General features: G+C 46.7%; 1 protein-coding gene across 1 annotated transcript in view; it reads right to left on the bottom strand.

The window, feature by feature from the left end:
- The window catches only part of LOC123482434 (fibronectin type III domain-containing protein 5-like), a 28,970-nt gene that overhangs the window by 2,641 nt on the left and 5,512 nt on the right, over positions 1-20,817 (bottom strand). The window contains exons 2-3 of the mRNA XM_045210031.1: positions 15,595-15,712; positions 12,531-12,664 (exon numbers count right to left, since the gene is read on the bottom strand). Of these exons, the coding sequence (XP_045065966.1) occupies positions 12,531-12,664; positions 15,595-15,712 (252 nt within the window). The remainder of the gene's footprint in view (positions 1-12,530; positions 12,665-15,594; positions 15,713-20,817) is intronic.

The following is a 20,817-nucleotide window of genomic DNA, read 5'->3' on the forward strand; positions in this document are numbered from 1 at the left end:
ACATTATAAAAACCTCTAGATATTTTAATTTATAAAGACTGAATGCTAAATTAAGGCTACCAAGCTTGCTAGGACAGAACAGACCCGACTGCAACTTCAATTTGTACAGAGGTGTGAAGTGGGCTGCAGGTAGCTTAGTGGGTAAGTGCATTCTGCCAGTAACCGAAAGGTCGCTTGTTCAAATCCCCAAGCCGACTAGGTGAAAAATCTGTCAATGTGCCCTTGAGCAAGGCACTTAACCCTAATTGCTCCTGTAAGTTGCTCTGGATAAGAGCGTCTGCTAAATGACTAAAACGTAAGTGAGAGGTGTGAAAGCCCTTGAGCCCAACTGCAGAGTTTCACAGCCTCCCTCACCCAAATGTAAAGGCCTCTTTGGCCCCTTGATCCATGGCTTCCCCCTGAGCAGAGGTCATCACAGTACAGTACCCCTTGGATGTAAAATAAATAAAGAGAAGGCATGGAAAGAGTACAAAAAGAAGCTCCTCGTGGATAATCAGGAGACGCTTTTTGCTGACTGCATGGTGCAGTGCAACACACTACCCCTCTGTCAAGAGAGGGGGTGTTTTGCGATGGTTGGAAACTCAGGACACTAGACAACGAGGACTCTGAGTCAGCCAATGTCAACCTGTAAAAGTCTGGAACAGTATTGGTACAGGGCAACCCCAAACAGTTTCAGCTGGACTTCCACAGAATCAAAAAGGGTGAACAGCAGGAGAAGCTCTTTCTTGGTGACGAAGACACCACCACCCTAGAGGAAGACATCACCACCCCCCTAGAGGAAGACATCACCACCACCCTAGAGGAAGACATCACCACCCCCCTAGAGGAAGACATCACCACCACCACCCTAGAGGAAGACATCACCACCCCCTAGAGGAAGACATCACCACCACCACCCTAGAGGAAGACATCACCCCCCCTAGAGGAAAACATCACCACCCCCTAGAGGAAGACATCACCACCACCCCCCTAGAGGAAGACATCACCACCCCCCCCTAGAGGAAGACATCACCACCCCCCTAGAGGAAGACATCACCACCACCCCCTAGAGGAAGACATCACCACCACCCCCTAGAGGAAGACATCACCACCCCCCTAGAGGAAGACATCACCCCCCTAGAGGAAGACATCACCACCCCCCCCTAGAGGAAGACATCACCACCACCCCCCTAGAGGAAGACATCACCACCCCCCTAGAGGAAGACATCACCACCACCCCCCTAGAGGAAGACATCACCACCACCCCCTAGAGGAAGACATCACCACCCCCCTAGAGGAAGACATCACCACCACCCCCTAGAGGAAGACATCACCACCCCCCTAGAGGAAGACATCACCACCCCCCCCCCTAGAGGAAGACATCACCACCACCCTAGAGGAAGACATCACCACCACCCCCCTAGAGGAAGACATCACCACCACCCTAGAGGAAGACATCACCACCACCCCCTAGAGGAAGACATCACCACCACCCCCTAGAGGAAGACATCACCACCCCCTAGAGGAAGACATCACCACCCCCTAGAGGATGACATCACCACCACCCCCTAGAGGAAGACATCACCACCACCCCCCTAGAGGAAGAAATCACCACCCCCTAGAGGAAGACACACCCCCCTAGAGGAAGACATCACCACCACCCCCTAGAGGAAGACATCACCACCACCCCCTAGAGGAAGACATCACCACCCCCCCTAGAGGAAGACATCACCACCACCCCCTAGAGGAAGACATCACCACCACACCCTAGAGGAAGACATCACCACCACCCCCTAGAGGAAGACATCACCACCCCCTAGAGGAAGACATCACCACCCCCTAGAGGAAGACATCACCACCCCCTAGAGGAAGACATCACCACCCCCCTAGAGGAAGACATCACCACCACCCCCCTAGAGGAAGACATCACCACCACCCCCTAGAGGAAGACATCACCACCACCCCCCTAGAGGAAGACATCACCACCACCCCCTAGAGGAAGACATCACCACCCCCCTAGAGGAAGACATCACCACCCCCCTAGAGGAAGACATCACCACCCCCCTAGAGGAAGACATCATCACCACCCCCTAGAGGAAGACATCACCACCCCCTAGAGGAAGACATCACCACCCCCCTAGAGGAAGACATCACCACCCCCTAGAGGAAGACATCACCACCCCCCTAGAGGAAGACATCACCACCCCCCCTAGAGGAAGACATCACCACCCCCCTAGAGGAAGACATCACCACCACCCCCCTAGAGGAAGACATCACCACCACCCCCCTAGAGGAAGACATCACCACCCCCCTAGAGGAAGACATCACCACCCCCTAGAGGAAGACATCACCACCACCCCCTAGAGGAAGACATCACCACCACACCCCCTAGAGGAAGACATCACCACCCCCCCCTAGAGGAAGACATCACCCCCCCTAGAGGAAGACATCACCACCCCCCTAGAGGAAGACATCACCACCACCCCCCTAGAGGAAGACATCACCACCCCCCTAGAGGAAGACATCACCACCACCCCCTAGAGGAAGACATCACCCACCCCCTAGAGGAAGACATCACCACCCCCCTAGAGGAAGACATCACCACCACCCCCCTAGAGGAAGACATCACCACCACCCCCCTAGAGGAAGACATCACCACCACCCCCCTAGAGGAAGACATCACCACCCCCCTAGAGGAAGACATCACCCCCCTAGAGGAAGACATCACCACCCCCCTAGAGGAAGACATCACCACCACCCCCTAGAGGAAGACATCACCACCCCCTAGAGGAAGACATCACCACCACCCCCTAGAGGAAGACATCACCACCACCCCCTAGAGGAAGACATCACCACCCCCTAGAGGAAGACATCACCACCACCCCCTAGAGGAAGACATCACCACCCCCTAGAGGAAGACATCACCACCCCCTAGAGGAAGACATCACCACCCCCCCTAGAGGAAGACATCACCACCCCCCTAGAGGAAGACATCACCACCACCCCTAGAGGAAGACATCACCACCACCCCCTAGAGGAAGACATCACCACCCCCCTAGAGGAAGACATCACCACCCCCTAGAGGAAGACATCACCACCCCCCTAGAGGAAGACATCACCACCACCCCCCTAGAGGAAGACATCACCACCCCCCTAGAGGAAGACATCACCACCACCCCCTAGAGGAAGACATCACCACCACCCCCCTAGAGGAAGACATCACCACCCCCCCTAGAGGAAGACATCACCACCCCCCCCTAGAGGAAGACATCACCACCCCCCTAGAGGAAGACATCACCACCCCCCTAGAGGAAGACATCACCACCACCCCTAGAGGAAGACATCACCACCACCCCCCTAGAGGAAGACATCACCACCACCCTAGAGGAAGACATCACCACCACCCCCTAGAGGAAGACATCACCACCACCCCCTAGAGGAAGACATCACCACCCCCTAGAGGAAGACATCACCACCCCCCTAGAGGATGACATCACCACCACCCCCCCAGAGGAAGACATCACCACCACCCCCTAGAGGAAGAAATCACCACCCCCCTAGAGGAAGACATCACCACCACCCCCTAGAGGAAGACATCACCACCACCCCCCTAGAGGAAGACATCACCACCCCCTAGAGGAAGACATCACCACCACCCCCTAGAGGAAGACATCACCACCACCCCCTAGAGGAAGACATCACCACCACACCCCTAGAGGAAGACATCACCACCACCCCCTAGAGGAAGACATCACCACCCCCTAGAGGAAGACATCACCACCCCCCTAGAGGAAGACATCACCACCCCCCTAGAGGAAGACATCACCACCCCCCCTAGAGGAAGACATCACCACCACCCCCTAGAGGAAGACATCACCACCCCCCCTAGAGGAAGACATCACCACCACCCCCTAGAGGAAGACATCACCACCCCCCTAGAGGAAGACATCACCCCCCCCTAGAGGAAGACATCACCACCCCCCCCTAGAGGAAGACATCACCACCCCCTAGAGGAAGACATCATCACCACCCCCTAGAGGAAGACATCACCACCCCCCTAGAGGAAGACATCACCACCCCCCTAGAGGAAGACATCACCACCCCCCTAGAGGAAGACATCATCACCACCCCCTAGAGGAAGACATCACCACCCCCCTAGAGGAAGACATCACCACCACCCCCCTAGAGGAAGACATCACCACCACCCCCTAGAGGAAGACATCACCACCCCCCCTAGAGGAAGACATCACCACCACCCCCTAGAGGAAGACATCACCACCACCCCCTAGAGGAAGACATCACCACCCCCCTAGAGGAAGACATCACCACCACCCCCTAGAGGAAGACATCACCACCACCCCCCTAGAGGAAGACATCACCACCACACCCCTAGAGGAAGACATCACCACCACACCCCTAGAGGAAGACATCACCACCCCCTAGAGGAAGACATCACCACCCCCCTAGAGGAAGACATCACCACCACCCCCTAGAGGAAGACATCACCACCCCCCTAGAGGAAGACATCACCACCCCCCTAGAGGAAGACATCACCACCCCCCTAGAGGAAGACATCACCACCCCCCCTAGAGGAAGACATCACCACCACCCCCAGAGGAAGACATCACCACCCCCCTAGAGGAAGACATCACCACCACCCCCCTAGAGGAAGACATCACCACCCCCCTAGAGGAAGACATCACCACCCCCCTAGAGGAAGACATCACCACCCCCCCTAGAGGAAGACATCACCACCCCCTAGAGGAAGACATCACCACCCCCCTAGAGGAAGACATCATCACCACCCCCTAGAGGAAGACATCACCACCCCCCTAGAGGAAGACATCACCACCCCCCCTAGAGGAAGACATCACCACCCCCCTAGAGGAAGACATCACCACCCCCCTAGAGGAAGACATCATCACCACCCCCTAGAGGAAGACATCACCACCACCCCCTAGAGGAAGACATCACCACCACCCCCTAGAGGAAGACATCACCACCACCCCCTAGAGGAAGACATCACCACCACCCCCTAGAGGAAGACATCACCACCACCCCCTAGAGGAAGACATCACCCCCCCTAGAGGAAGACATCACCACCACCCCCTAGAGGAAGACATCACCACCACCCCCTAGAGGAAGACATCACCACCCCCTAGAGGAAGACATCACCACCACCCCTAGAGGAAGACACCACCACCACCCCTAGAGGAAGACACCACCACCACCCTAGAGGAAGACATCACCACCACCCTAGAGGAAGACATCACCACCCCCTAGAGGAAGACATCACCACCACCCCCTAGAGGAAGACATCACCACCACCCCCTAGAGGAAGACATCACCACCCCCTAGAGGAAGACATCACCACCACCCCCTAGAGGAAGACATCACCACCACCCACCTAGAGGAAGACATCACCACCCCCCTAGAGGAAGACATCACCACCCCCCTAGAGGAAGACATCACCACCCCCCTAGAGGAAGACATCACCACCCCCCTAGAGGAAGACATCACCACCCCCTAGAGGAACACACCACCACCCCCCTAGAGGAAGACATCACCACCCCCTAGAGGAAGACATCACCACCACCCCCCTAGAGGAAGACATCACCACCACCCCCTAGAGGAAGACATCACCACCACCCCCCTAGAGGAAGACATCACCACCACCCCCTAGAGGAAGACATCACCACCCCCCTAGAGGAAGACATCACCACCACCCCCCCCCCTAGAGGAAGACATCACCACCCCCCTAGAGGAAGACATCACCACCACCCAGAGCAAGTCAGACCAGACTCCCTCCTTAAACAGCCCCACAGACGAGCAACCTTCTTTCACTTTCACCAACTCATGAGTGATTATCTCCACCCTGCTACCACAAAAATACTTCCACCCTGCTAAACGGAACCATTTCCCGTGACTGTGCCCAACACTTACCACAGAGCAACGGAAACCCCACCCAGACCAGCGAGACACTCCGCTGACACCCTCAGCACACAAGGGGACAAACACCTACAGTGTATTCGGAAAGTATTCAGACCCCTTGACTTTTTCCACATTCTGTTACATTACAGCCTTATTCTACAATGGATTAAATCAAATAAAAATCCTCATCAATCTATACACAATACCCCATAATGAAAAAGCAAAAAAACAGGTTTTGAGAAACTTTTGCAAATGTATTAAAAATAAAAAACAGGAATACCTTATTTACATAAGCATTCAGACCCTTTGCTATGAGACTCAAAATTGAGCTCAGGTGCATCCTGTTTCCATTGATCATCCTTGAAATGTTTCTACAACTTGATTGAAGTCCACCTGTGGTAAATTCAATTGATCTGTCACTGACCACCTTCCGGAGACACTTGAAACCCTACCTCTTTAAGGAATACCTGGAATAGTATAACAGTAATCCTTCTACACCCCCCATAAAAAAAGGGTGGTTGTCCCACTAGCTATCATAAGGTGAATGCACCAATTTGTAAGTCGCTCTGGATAAGAGTGTCTGCTAAATGACTTAAATGTAAAAAATCTGATATGATTTGGAAAGGCACACACCTGTCTCTATAAGGTCCCACAGTTGACAGTGCATGTCAGAGGAAAAACCAAGCCATGAGGTCGAAGGAATTGTCCGTAGAGCTCCGAGACAGGATTGTGTCAAGGCACAGATCTGGGGAAGGGTACCAAAAAATGTCTGCAGCATTGAAGGTCCCCTAGAACAAAGTGGCCTCCATCATTCTTAAATGGAAGAAGTTTGGAACCACCAACACTCTTCCTAGAGCTGGCCGCCCGGCCAAACTGAGCAATCGGGGGAGAAGGGCCTTGGTCAGGGAGGTGACCAAGAACCCGATGGTCACTCTCAAAGAGCTCCAGAGTTCCTCTGTGGAGATGGGAGAACCTCCCAGAAGGACAACCATCTCTGCAGCACTCCACCAATCAGGCCTTTATGGTAGAGTGGCAAGACGGAAGCCACTCCTCAGTAAAAGTCACTTGACAGTCCACATGACAGCACCTAAAGGACTCTCAGACCATGAGAAACAAGATTCTCTGGTCTGATGAAACCAAGATTGAACTCTTTGGCCTGAATGCCAAGTGTCACATCTGGAGGAAACCTGGCACCATGCCTACGGTGAAGCATGGTGGTGGCAGCATCATGCTGTGGGGATGCTTTTCAGTGGCAGGGAATGGAAGACTAGTCAGGATCGAGGGAAAGATGAACGGAACAAAGTACAGAGAGATCCTTAATGAAAACCTGCTCCAGAGCGCTCAGGACCTCAAGGTTCACCTTCCAACAGGACAACAACCCTAAGCACACAGCCAAGAAAACGCAGGAGTGGCTTCGGGACAAGTCTCTGAATGTCCTTGAACCCGATCAAACATCTCTGGAGAGACCTGAAAATAGCTGTGCAGCGACGCTCCCCATCCAACCTGACAGAGCTTGAGAGGATCTGCGGAGAAGAATGGGAGAAACTCCCCGAATACAGGTGTGCCAAGCTTGTAGCGTCATACCCTAGAAGACTTGAGGCTCTAATCACTGCCGAAGGTGCTTCAACAAAGTACTGAGTAAAGGGTCTGAATACTTATGTAAATGTGATATTTCTGTTTATTTTATTTGATAAATTAGCAAACATTTCTAAAAACCTGTTTTTGTTTTGTTATTATGTGTTTAGATTGATGAGGAAAAAATGTAATTTAATCCATTTTAGAATAAGGCTGTAACGTAACAAAACGTAGAAAAAGTCAAGGGGTCTGAATACTTTCCGAATGCACTGTACCTGGAGGTGACAGCATTCCCTCCCCCATATGCCCCTCTAGACACAGCTACGACGACATAACCAACAAAAACAGGTCACAACTCCTGCAGCTCTGTCGCACGCCGGGTCTGTACATAGTCAATGGTAGGCTTCGAGGGGACTCCTACGGTAGGTATACCAACAGCTCCTCCCTAGGCAGCAGTACTGTAGACTACTTTATTACAAATCTCAACCCAGAGTCTCTCAGAGAGTTCACAATCAGCCCACTGACGCCCCTATCAGACCACAGCAAAATCACAGCCTACTTGAACAGAGCAATACTGAACCATGAGGCGTCGAATGGAAGGAAGATAGTGTAGTGGTTAAGAGTGTTGTGCCAGTAACCGAAAGGTCGCTGGTTCTAATCCCCGAGCCGACTAGGTGAAAAATCTGTTGATGTGCCCTTGAGCAAAGCACTTAACCCTAATTGCTCCTGTAAGTCGCTCTGGATAAGAGCGCCTGCTAAATGACTAAAATGTAAATGTGGAAGCCTACTAAAGAACAATTGGTAAAAAAACGAATCCCTCAGAGACAACTCCCTGGACCAAATGCTTCCCTGCAATAGTGAAGGTGTGAACTTAGTAGAAAGCTGAACAGTACATTTGACATATCAGCTAACACAGCAAATGAATACAAATTCAAGCAGAAAACCTAAGAAAATTAACAGCGATGAGAAATGGTTTGATGAAGAGTGCAAAACCCTAAAAATATATATTTTTTAAACCTATCCAACCAAAAACACAGAGAACCTGAACATCCGCCTTTACTATGCGGAGACACTGAAACAGTTCAGAAATACACTAAGAAAAAAGAAGCACGTCAGAAAACAGCTCAATGTGATTGAATAATCCACAGAATATAGTTACTTCATTGCAGTTAATGCGGCTTTTTTCCTCTTGAGGGCCTGAGTCTGGCCTCGATCTCCTGTGGTCTCAACCAACGTCAGGAATTCCACTATTTCAGACTCTAGGGCTTTCATTGATCTGGTGGTGTCTCTGGTGACATTCATCGTGTATTGATTACAGAATTGTTGAATCTGGATTTTCCCTATATCCCACCACTGTTGAAGGGATACAAAACTGGCCTTTGAGACCTCCACCTCTCCCAGAAAAAAAAAAAATAATAATCCTGAAGTGAGCATCACTCAATAAAGTTATATTAAAATGCCAGTATGCGCTTTTGGGTTTTACAGCGTTAATGAACACCACCTCTGTTTTTAAACAATGATCAGAAAATCCCACTGGGGTTATCACACTTGATTTACAGACCTGAGATTGATGCTCAAAACAATAAAACCTATCTAACCCGACCAGAGAGATGGTGTTCTCTCTCACATGCGCCCAGGTGTACTGTCTCGTGCCTCCATGTTGACTCCGCCAAATATCACACAGTTCATGTGTTGCAATAAGGCTATATGAGGTTCTTTTGTGGTTTCTATCTAAATCACTGACTGTGCAGTTAAAATCCCCAACAATAAATAAATAATCCTCAGTGTTACATTTCTCAATGGTATTTGATAATGTCTCTAAAAAACATACCCTCTCAACTGCCACCACTGGGGCATATACATTTATCAGACACATAGTGATATTTTCATACCTCGCTCTAACTTTTAATAACCTCCCCCTCAACTACCTCTTCAACCTCATATGACAAAGGCAAAAACCCTTTTGAGAACAAGATGGCCACACCCCCACTTTTTGAGTTTTTATGACTACACACCACTGTCCCCCCCCCACTCCTGTTGCCACATAACTTCATTTTCCATATTACTATGCGTTTCTTGTAGAAAACGTATGTCACTTCCCTTTCCCCTAATTAACTCATACACTACGGCTATTTTTTAAACGTCTCTCGCCCCATTTACGTTTAAAGAAGAAATCTTAAAACTGCTCATGGATGAAAAAAAAAATACAGAGTAAGAGACAGAAACGGGCTCTGCGCGCTCGTTCTCGGGACAATAACGTACCAAATGCCCCTCTCTTCCACAGCCAAAGCATTTCATTGATTCAGTAGAAGCGTAGAACACAATCAAATCCATCAATCTTAAAACTGAATGCTGAACTCAGTTCGTCTGTGTCCTTCTTTAAAATCATATGCACTTGTCTCATATGAGACACGACATGTTTAATCAAAAGGAGATTTGCATCCAAAAAGAACCTTCTTTATTGTAGATACAAGTTGACCATGACGAGATAACTCTCGCTCCAACACTTCATCTCTAACAAATGGTGGCACGTTAGAAAGTATAACTTTCTTCGCCGGATTCATAAGCGGAAATACCGACGTCTGTGTCTCCCCCAACACAACACCACTCTCAACTATCGTATTCACCTTTTCAATGGAATCTAAGAATATCACTACAGCGCTATTCATCCTTGAGGCTGATTTGATGCTATCATACCCAATGATAGCGCCCACTGCTAAGCTACATTCTTCCACTGAACACCCTGCCACAGCAAGAATCTTTACTCTGTGCCGCAGACTAAGTTTTTCAAACTCCAAACCTCCGTGAGTGGCCATTGCAACCAGCCCCACCCGCTAGTTGCGCCCTTGAGAAAAACAACCTCAAGGATCCCACCACCCCTATACGTGCTTAGTGATAGTGAGACAAGATAACCTTAAAACAACTAAACAAATCAATATATACACTACCGTTCAAAAGTTTGGGGTCACTTAGAAATGTCCTTGTTTTCTAAAGAAAATATTTTTTTTTGTCCAGAAATACAGTATAGACATTGTTAATGTTGTAAATGGCTATTGTAGCTGGAAACGGCTGATTTTTAATGGAATATCTACATAGGCGTACAGAGGCACATTATCAGCAACCATCAGTCCTGTGTTCCAATGGCACGTTGTGTTTGCTAATCCAAGTTTATCATTTTAAAAGACTAATTGATCATTAGAAAACCCTTTTGCAATTACGTTAGCACAGCTGAAAACTGTTGTGCTGAAGCAATAAAACTGGCCTTCTTGAGACTAGTTGAGTATCTGGAGCATCAGCAATTGTGGGTTCGATTACAGGCTCAAAATGGCCAGAAACAAATAACTTTCTTCTGAAACTCGTCAGTCTATTCTTGTTCTGAGAAATGAAGGCTATTCCATGCGAGAAATTGCCAAGAAACTGAATATCTCGTACAACGCTGTGTACTACTCCCTTCACAGAACAGCGTAAACTGACTCTAACCAGAATAGAAAGAGGAGTGGGAGGCCCTGGTGCACAACTGAGCAAGAGGACAAATACATTAGAGTGTCTAGTTTGAGAAACAGACGCCTCACAGGTCCTCAACTGGCAGCTTCATTAAATAGTACCCGCAAAACACCAGTCTCAATGTCAACACTGAAGAGGCGACTCCGGGATGTTGACCTTCTAGTCAGAGTTACAAAGAAAAAGCCATATCTCAGACTGCCCATCTTAATCTTTTATTTTTATTGGCCAGACTGAGATATGGCTTTTTCTCTGTACCCTGGGGTGGTGAACATTATAATGAAGAGGAAGGACCCCTGAGCTGCTTCAATACCTCACTATGTACATTTCTCTCTACCCTGGGGTGGTGAACATTATAATGAAGATGACCCCTCTCATCGATTGGCTGATGGCTTCAATACCACCAAGCTCTCAAAGGCTTTTTCATGTGCCCTAAATGGCAGAAAATAACATCTATTCCCTATTTAGTGCACTAGTTTTTACCAGAGCTCATAGGGCTCTGGTCAAAATGGCCCGGTCAAATATAGTGCACTATATACGGAATAGGGTGCCATTTGGGAGGTATCCTAAATCTGTTGGCCATTATCGAGTGTTATTCAGTGTACCTATAAGCAACCCCTCACACTCTCTCTTTCCCCATTTGGCAAGCAGCTCCCAGTGTCGTATTTATTTCATTGCAGGGACTGTCTGCCTCTCTTCTGCAGCCCTCCACATAAAGACACTGCTACAACGAGCCATCATCCACCATTAACACCCAATTATAGGCGTCACCGTTGACATATGGAATTAGGGTGTATGTTTTTAATTTTATTCAGTTTGACGACAACGCCTGTGAGATGGAAAGGGGTGCGATATTTGGGACATTCCGTATATTCCTATAGTCCAACAGTGCGGGTTGCCATGGTGACGGTAGAGGGGCTGCCTGTGAATATAGCGTGGTATGTACTGGGTGTGAGACGACAGGGGGAGAGAGAGAAGGTCGCCGTTTAAATGGAACACACAGACACAGAAGGTCACAGTTGAAATGGAGCGCTGGGATATGCATGAGTTAAAAAGGCTGAAATGGACACCACTATATATTATTATTGTTATTGAGAGGGCAGCAACAGAAATGGGCTCCTCTGAGTGGAGAGTGGGAAGGCTATGATTCAGAGCCCAGGGATACGTGGAAGCACTCAGGGTATAACGTGGTGGAGCTGTAGAGATTGCAGGTGTTGTTGCTTCTGAATGTGCTATATGATGCAGGTACATGAATACATCAGGTACACAATGTGGTGCTACATTTAGTAGTAGCTTACTATTACTATAGTACAATTACTGTAGTATGTTTAATGTACTTGACTTAATGGCTAATAGGTTGACAATTATATATGTACCTTGCTCCGTAGCAGTCCTCCTGTAGTTGACTCTACAACCTACAAAATGTGTCCCATGGTCTGAGTGAATCCCCTCTGGTTGACCTTGCCCACCTATATACGTAGCAGTCCTATGCTGTGGTGTTGCTTGATTGCTTGATTAATTAATTAATTGATTCATCTATGTACCTTGCTCCGTAGCAGTCCTCCGGAGCAGTGTTCTGGCGTGCTCGCCAACGACGATGGCTTTACCTTGTCTTTGCCGGTACTGGAGTCGTTGTCCTTGATGATGTCATACTGCCGACAGAACAGGGCAATGACAGCTGCAGGGGGAGGGGGGGGGGGGGTAGAGAGACAAGAGGGGATTAACATACTGTCATTGGTCACTCACAGCCCTGTCACCACCACCTCATGTAACTAGTAGTACGTGGATCATTCCCGGGGAGGGTATGGCATGACGATGGTGGTGACGATGGTGGTGACGAAGGTGGTGACGATGGTGGTGTCTTTATCTTTGAGCAGGGAAGATAATTATATTATACCCAATGGTTGTGTCTGAAATGGCACCATATTCACTAGCGCACTATGTTTGACCAGGACCAATAGGGCTCTGGTCAAAAGTAGTGCACTATGTAGGGAATAGGTGGTCATTTGGGAACGCAGTCAATGTCTTCACTGTTGTTATACAGCACCATCAGTGTACTTTCACCATGTTCGTTTGAGTAATACAACTAAAGCATCTAGGTGTAACTACATTAATACTTATTCTTTATTTGACTTTTGTTTTATTATGTAGTTCACTTGCTTTGGCAATGTTAACATATGTTTCAGAGAGAGAGAGAGAGAGAGAGAGAGAGAGATGTAGAGAGAGAGAGAGAGAGAGATGTAGAGAGAGAGAGAGAGAGAGATGTAGAGAGAGAGAGAGAGAGAGAGAGAGAGAGAGAGAGAGAGAGAGAGAGAGAGAGAGAGAGAGAGAGGGAGAGACAGAGAGTAATAACTAACTTGGCAATGTTAACATATGTTTCAGAGAGAGAGAGAGAGAGAGAGAGATGTAGAGAGAGAGAGAGAGAGATGTAGAGAGAGAGAGAGAGAGAGATGTAGAGAGAGAGAGAGAGATGTAGAGAGAGAGAGAGAGAGAGAGAGAGAGAGAGAGAGAGAGAGAGAGAGAGAGAGACAGAGACAGAGACAGAGACAGAGACAGAGACAGAGAGAGAGAGAGAGAGAGAGAGAGAGAGAGAGAGAGAGAGAGACAGAGACAGAGACAGAGACAGAGACAGAGACAGAGACAGAGACAGAGACAGAGACAGAGACAGAGACAGAGTTATAACTACATTGGGCCCTCAACAGGAGTTGGTGATCCAATAAAAGTCTCAGTGGATGGATGGACCCTTTAAACTGGATTGGTTCTCAGGATGGGACAATGCAAATAGACCGGGTAGCCATGATTAGCTGTTCAGGAGTCTTATGGCTTGGGGGTAGTAGCTGTTAAGAAGCCTTTTGGACCTAGACTTTGCGCTCCGGTACCGCTTGCCGTGCGGTAGCAGAGAGAACAGTCTATGACTGGGTTGCTGGAGTCTTTGACCATTTTTAGGGCCTTCCTCTGACACCGCCTGGTATAGAGGTCCTGGATGGCTGGAAGCTTGGCCATCTTCCCTCTAATCAGGGACTGATTTAGACCTGGGACCGCATGTGGGTGCAATTAATGATCAGATAGAAACGAAAAGCCAGCAGTAGTCCTGACCTCGTGAGGTCATATTTGACCCCTGGGATATACAGTATAATAGTGAATAACTGGCGGTGTATAACTGGTGTCATGATGGCGCCGGAGGGATGGCTGCCATTTTACGGGCTCCTAACCAACTGTGCTATTTATTTTTTTCACATTGTTTGTAACTTATTTTGTACATAATGTTGCTGCTAATGTCTCTTATGACCGAAAAGAGCTTCTGGACATCAGAACAGGTATTACTCACTTCGAACTGGATGAAGATTTCACTGCTTTCCAGAGACCAGGCCCCATCATTCGCGTGAAGAAAATATGGAAATTTAGGAGACGGAGGTCGGGTGGCCTTGTGAGAATTCGTCAGCGAGTGGGTAAACTGCCACTACCATCCGTCCTATTGGCCAACGTGCAATCATTGGAAAATAAACTGGACGATCTACGATCAAGACTATCCTACCAACGGGACATTAAAAACTGTAATATCTTATGTTTCACCAAGTCGTGGCTGAACGACGACACGGATAATATAGAGCTGGCTGGGTTTTCCGTGCATCGGCAGGACAGAGAAGCTACGTCTGGTAAGACGAGGGGCGGGGGTGTGTATGAATTTGTCAATAACAGCTGGTGCGCGATGTCTAATATTAAGGAAGTCTCGAGGTATTGCTCGCCTGAGGTAGAGTACCTCATGATAAGCTGTAGACCCACTATCTACCAAGAGAGTTCTCATCAATATTATTCTTAGCCGTCTATTTGCTGGCACTAAGACCGCACTCAACGAGCTGTATAAGGCCATAAACAAACCAGAAACGGCGCTCCTAGTTGCCGGGGACAAATGTAAATCAGTTTTACCTCATTTCTACCAGCTTGTCACATGTGCAACCAGAGGGGAAAAAAACTCTAGACCACATTTACTCCACACACAGAGACGCATACAAAGCTCTCCCTCGCCCTCCATTTGGCAAATCTGACCATAATTCTATCCTCCTGATTCCTGGTTACAAGCAAAAACTAAAGCAGGAAGTACCAGTGACTCGCTCAGTACGGAAGTGTTCAGATGACGCGGATGCTACGCTACAGGACTGTTTTGCTAGCACAGACTGGAATATGTTCCGGGATTCATCCAATGGCATTGAGGAGTACACCACCTCAGTCACCGGTTTCATCAATTACAGTATCAACGACGTTGTCACCCCACAGTGATCCTACTTTCCAGGGGGTGTATACATGACTATATGTGAAAACCTGAGCCATTATTTGTGCATTTTAAAACCGATTAGAAATTTTTTTGTTGATGATTCTGTCAAAAACAACGATGAGCTTGAAATCAGTGCTGAGGTCGATTGGTTGATTGATTAATGGATTGAATGATTGATTGATTGACAGAGATATAGTTGTCTGTTAAATGACTAAAATGTAAATGTGTGGTGGAAACAGCATCCTTGGACGTCTGAACACTCACCACTCTCCACTCTGCAATAATGATCTTCTAAATAATTGGTAGGTACTTAAATGCCCTGTCCTTTTCCTTACCTGCCCACATGAGCAAGACGACCACGATGATGATGACCTCGCCAGTCTGGAGCTGCCGGGACTTGTCCACACCCTCCACTGCAGGGTCATCTGTAGTGATGGAGAGAGACAACAGACCCTTTTTAGTATATACAGTTGAAGTCGGAAGTTTACACCTTAAGCCAAATACATTTAAACTCAGTTTTTCACAATTCCTGACATTTAATCCTAGTAGGATCACCACTTTATTTTAAGAATGTGAAATGTCAGAATAACAGTAGAGAGAATGATTTATTTCAGCTTTTATTTATTTCATCACATTCCCAGTGGGTCAGAAGTTTAAATACACTCAATTTGTATTTGGTAGCATTGCCTTTAAATTGTTTAACTTGGGTCAAACGTTTTGGGTAGCCTTCCACATGCTTCCCACAATAAGTTGGGTGAATTTTGGCCCATTCCTCCTGACAGAGCTGGTGTAACTGAGTCAGGTTTGTAGGCCTCCTTGCTCGCACACGCTTTTTCAGTTCTGCCTACAAATGTTCTATAGGATTGAGGTCAGGGCTTTGTGATGGCCACTCCAATACCTTTACTTTGTTGTCTTTAAACCATTTTGCCACAACTTTGCTATGCTTGGGGTCATTGTCCATTTGGAAGACCCATTTGCGACCAAGCTTTAACTTCCTGACTGATGTCTTAAGATGTTGCTTCAATATATCCACATAATTTTCCTTCCTCATGATGCCATCTATTTTGTGAAGTGCACCAGTCCCTCCTGCAGCAAAGCACCCCCACAGCATGATGCTGCCCCCCCCGTGCTTCATGGTTGGGATGTTGTTCTTCGGCTTGCAAGCGTTCCCCTTTTTCCTCCAATCATAACGATGGTCATTATGGCCAAACAGTTATATTTTTGTTTCATCAGACCAGAGGACATTTCTCCAAAAAGTACGATCTTTGTCCCCATGTGCAGTTGCAACTTTCTTATACTTTTGTACCGCATCCACAAGTCTCTGTTTCTATTTCACTTCGCACCCTATCCCTGTCCCGTTTATACTTGCGTACTATTGTTTGTACAGATGAACGTGGTACCTGCAGGCATTTGGAAATTGCTCCCAAGGATGAACCAGACTTGTGGAGGTCTACAAAAAAAATTCTGAGGTCTTGGCTGATTTCTTTTGATTTTCCCATGATGTCAAGCAAAGAGGCACTGAGTTTGAAGGTAGGCCTTGAAATACATCCACAGGTAAACCTCCAATTGACTCAAATTATGTCAATTAGCCAATCAGAAGCTTCTAAAGCTATGACATCATTTTCTGGAATTTTCCAAGCTGTTTAAAGGCACAGTCAACTTAGTGTATGTTAAACTTCTGACCCACTGGAATTGCGATATAGTGAATTACAAGTGAAATAATCTGTCTGTAAACAATTGTTGGAAAAATGACTTTTGTCATGCACAAAGTATCTTAACCGACTTGCCAAAACTATAGTTTGTTAACAAGAAATGTGTGGAGTGGTTGAAAAACGAGTTTTAATGACTGCAACCTAAGTGTAAGTAAACTTCCGACTTCAACTGTATATACACTACCAGTCAAAAGTTTGGACACACCTACTCATTCAAGGGTTTTTCTTTATTTTTACTATTTTTTATTTTTAATCCCATAGAAAATCTGTGGAGGGAGCTGAAGGTTCGAGTTTCCAAACGTCAGCCTCGAAACCTTAATGACTTGGAGAAGATCTGCAAAGAGCTGTGGAAACTAAACAAACCTGGTGGCCAACTACAAGAAACTTCTGACCTCTGTGATTGCCAACAAGGGTTTTGCCACCAAATACTAAGTCATGTTTTGCAGAGGGGTCAAATACTTATTTCCCTCATTAAAATGCAAATCAATTTATAACAATTTTGACATGCGTTTTTCTGGATTTTGTTGTTGTTATTCTGTCTCTCACTGTTCAAATAAACCTACCATTAAAATTATAGACTGATCATGTCTTTGTCAGTGGGCAAACGTACAAAATCAGCAGGGGATCAAATACTTTTTTCCCTCACTGTACCTCTGCTGCAGATGATAAGTTCATTAGAGTTAGTACCCTCAGAAATTGCAGCCCAAATAAATGCTTCACAGAGTTCAAGTCACAGACACGTCAACATCAACTGTTCAGAGGGGACTGTGTGAATCAGGCCTTCATGGTCGAATTGCTGCAAAGAAACCACCAATAAGAAGAAGAGACTTGCTTGGGCCAAGAAACACGAGCAATGGATATTAGACCTGTGTAAATTTGTCCTTTGGTCTGGAGTCCAAATTTGAGATTTTTGGTTCCAACCACTGTGTCTTTGCGGTGTGGGTGAACGGACGATCTCCGCATGTGTAGTTCCCACCGTAAAGCATGGAGGAGGAGGTGTTATGGTGTGGGGGTGCTTTTCTGGTGATGCTGTCTGTGATTTATTTAGAATTCAAGGCACACTTAACCAGCATGGGTACCACAGCATTCTGCAGCGATACGCCATCCCATCTGGTTTGGGCTTAGTGGGACTATCATTTGTTTTTCAACAGGACAATGACCCAACACACCTCCAGGCTGTGTAAGGGCTATTTTACCAAGAAGGAGAGTGATGGAGTGCTGCATCAGATGACCTGGTCTCCACAATTCCCCGACCTCAACCCAATTGAGATGGTTTGGGATGAGTCGGACGGCTGAATGAAGGAAAAGCAGCCAACAAGTGCTCAGCATATGTGGGAACTCCTTCAAGACTGTTGGAAAAGCATTCCAGGTGAAGCTGGTTGAGAGCATGCCAAGAGTGTGCAAAGCTGTCATCAAGGCAAACGGTGGCTATTTGAAGAATCTCAAATACAACATATATTTTGATTTGTTTAACACTTTTTTGGGTTACTACATGATTCCATATGTGTTATTTCATAGTTTTGATGTCTTCACTATTATTCTACAATATAGAAAATAGTCAAAATAAAGAAAAACCTTGGAATGAGTAGGTGTGTCCAAACTTTTGACTGGTAGTGTATATTTACATTTTAGTCATTTAGCAGACGCTCTTATCCAGAGACGACTTACAGTTAGTGTGTGCGTACATTTTTCATACTGGCCCCCCCGTGGGAAACGAACCCACAACCTTGGCGTTGCAAGCGCCATGCTCTACCAACTGAGCTACAGTTGGTAAACAATATATATTATATTCTTTCTCTTTTAGCCAGGTAAAAATTGATCTTTTTTTTATGATCGGTTAAGCCATTACAATTGTAACTGACTATACATATTTCCCCATTTACCATAATGATACCCAAGTTTCAATTATACTTACAACCAATGTTTGTAAACTTACCATTAAAAAGCACCATGATGATTAAGTGTCCATATAGCTGTACCATAATATTTGCACTGATAAGTAGCTGCAATTTTGTAAACCTCCAATTGTCCTCCATATTCCACCCACTAAACCCCCCATATCTAGGAGGTCTGTTGTGACTAGGACCGTCAGACCATCTCCCGGACTCATGACGCACCTTTGCGTCCTAAGGCAAACCCTTGGCCGCCAATTGGCGACAGGCCAGAGGGACATATGGGCAGTCCCATGATAACATCATTCAATACCGCCACCCGTCACTAACACATTCAAAGCCCCGTCGGTCTATTGCATATCTATGAGGGTGCTTTTTAAGAGAGAACTAACCAAATAACATGGAAAACAGTCTGATAAATATAAATAACAATAATAGATCATATTAATAGAAATAATAACAGCACAATCTTAGAAATGCTCATATTTAGAAAGTCTTAGCAAGGCTATGAGCTGATTGGCTATAAGCATGTCAGCCCAGCCTGCTCCGTTCATTGGATCTGATTGGCTATAAGCATGTCATCCCAGCCTGCTCCGTTCATTGGATCTGATTGGCTATAAGCATGTCATCCCAGCCTGCTCCGTTCATTGGATCTGATTGGCTATAAGCATGTCATCCCAGCCTGCTCCGTTCATTGGATCTGATTCTATAGCATGTCATCCACCTGCTCCGTTCATTGGGTCTGATTGGCTATAAGCATGTCATCCCAGCATGCTCCGTTCATTGGATCTGAGAAAGTTAGAAAATGTTTGAAAAAATAAAGAGAAAACGACATATATACAGTGAGGGAAAAAAGCACTTGATCCCCTGCTGATCCTGCACGTTTGCCCACCGACAAAGAAACCATCAGACCACAATTCTAATGGTAGGTTCATTTGAACAGCGAGAGACAGAACAACAACAAAAAAAATCCAGAAAAACGCATGTCAAAAACGCTACAAATTGATTTGCACTTTAATGAGGGAAACAAGTATTCGACCCCCTCTCAATCAGAAAGATTTCTTACATATACAGTCCCTTCGGAAAGTATTCAGACCCGTTGACTTTTTCCTAATTTTGTTACGTTACAGCCTTATTCCAAAAATGTATTACATGAAAAAATGTCCTCAGCAATCTACATACTACCCCATAATGACAAAGCAAAAACAGGTTTTTAGAAATGTTTGCAAATGTATAAAAAATTTTAAAACAGAAATACCTTATAAGTATTCAGACACTTTGCTATGAGACTCGAAATTGAGATCAGGAGCATCCTGTTTCCATTGATCACCCTTGATATGTTTCTATAACTTGATTGGAGTCCACCTGTGGTAAATTCAATTGATTGGACATGATTTGGAAAGGCACACACCTGTCTATATAAGGTCCCACAGTTGACAGTGCATGTCAGAGCAAAAACCAAGCCATGAGCTTGAAGGAATTGTCCGTAGAGCTCCGAGACAGGATTGTGTCGAGGCACAGATCTGGGGCAGGGTACCCAAACATTTCTGCAGCATTGAAGGTCTCCAAGAACAATCTTCTTAAATGGAAGAAGTTTGGATCCACCAAGACTCTTCCTAGAGCTGGCCGCCCAGCCAAACTGAGCAATCAGGGGAGAAGGGCCATGGTCAGGGAGGTGACCAAGAACCCGATGGTCAATCTCACAGAGCTCTAGAGTTCCTCTGTGGAGATGGGAGAACCTTCCAGAAGGACAACCATCTCTGTAGCACTTCACAAATCAGGCCTTTATGGTAGAGTGGCCAGACGGACACCACTCCTCAGTAAAAGGCATATGACAGCCCGCTTGGAGTTTGCCAAAAGGCACCTAAAGATTCTCAGACCATGAGAAACAAGATTCTCTGGTCTGATGAAACCAAGATTGAACTCTTTGGCCTGAAGGCCAAGCGTCACGTCT

This window comes from Coregonus clupeaformis, chromosome 33, assembly GCF_020615455.1.
Source record: "Coregonus clupeaformis isolate EN_2021a chromosome 33, ASM2061545v1, whole genome shotgun sequence".
NCBI lineage: Eukaryota > Metazoa > Chordata > Actinopteri > Salmoniformes > Salmonidae > Coregonus > Coregonus clupeaformis.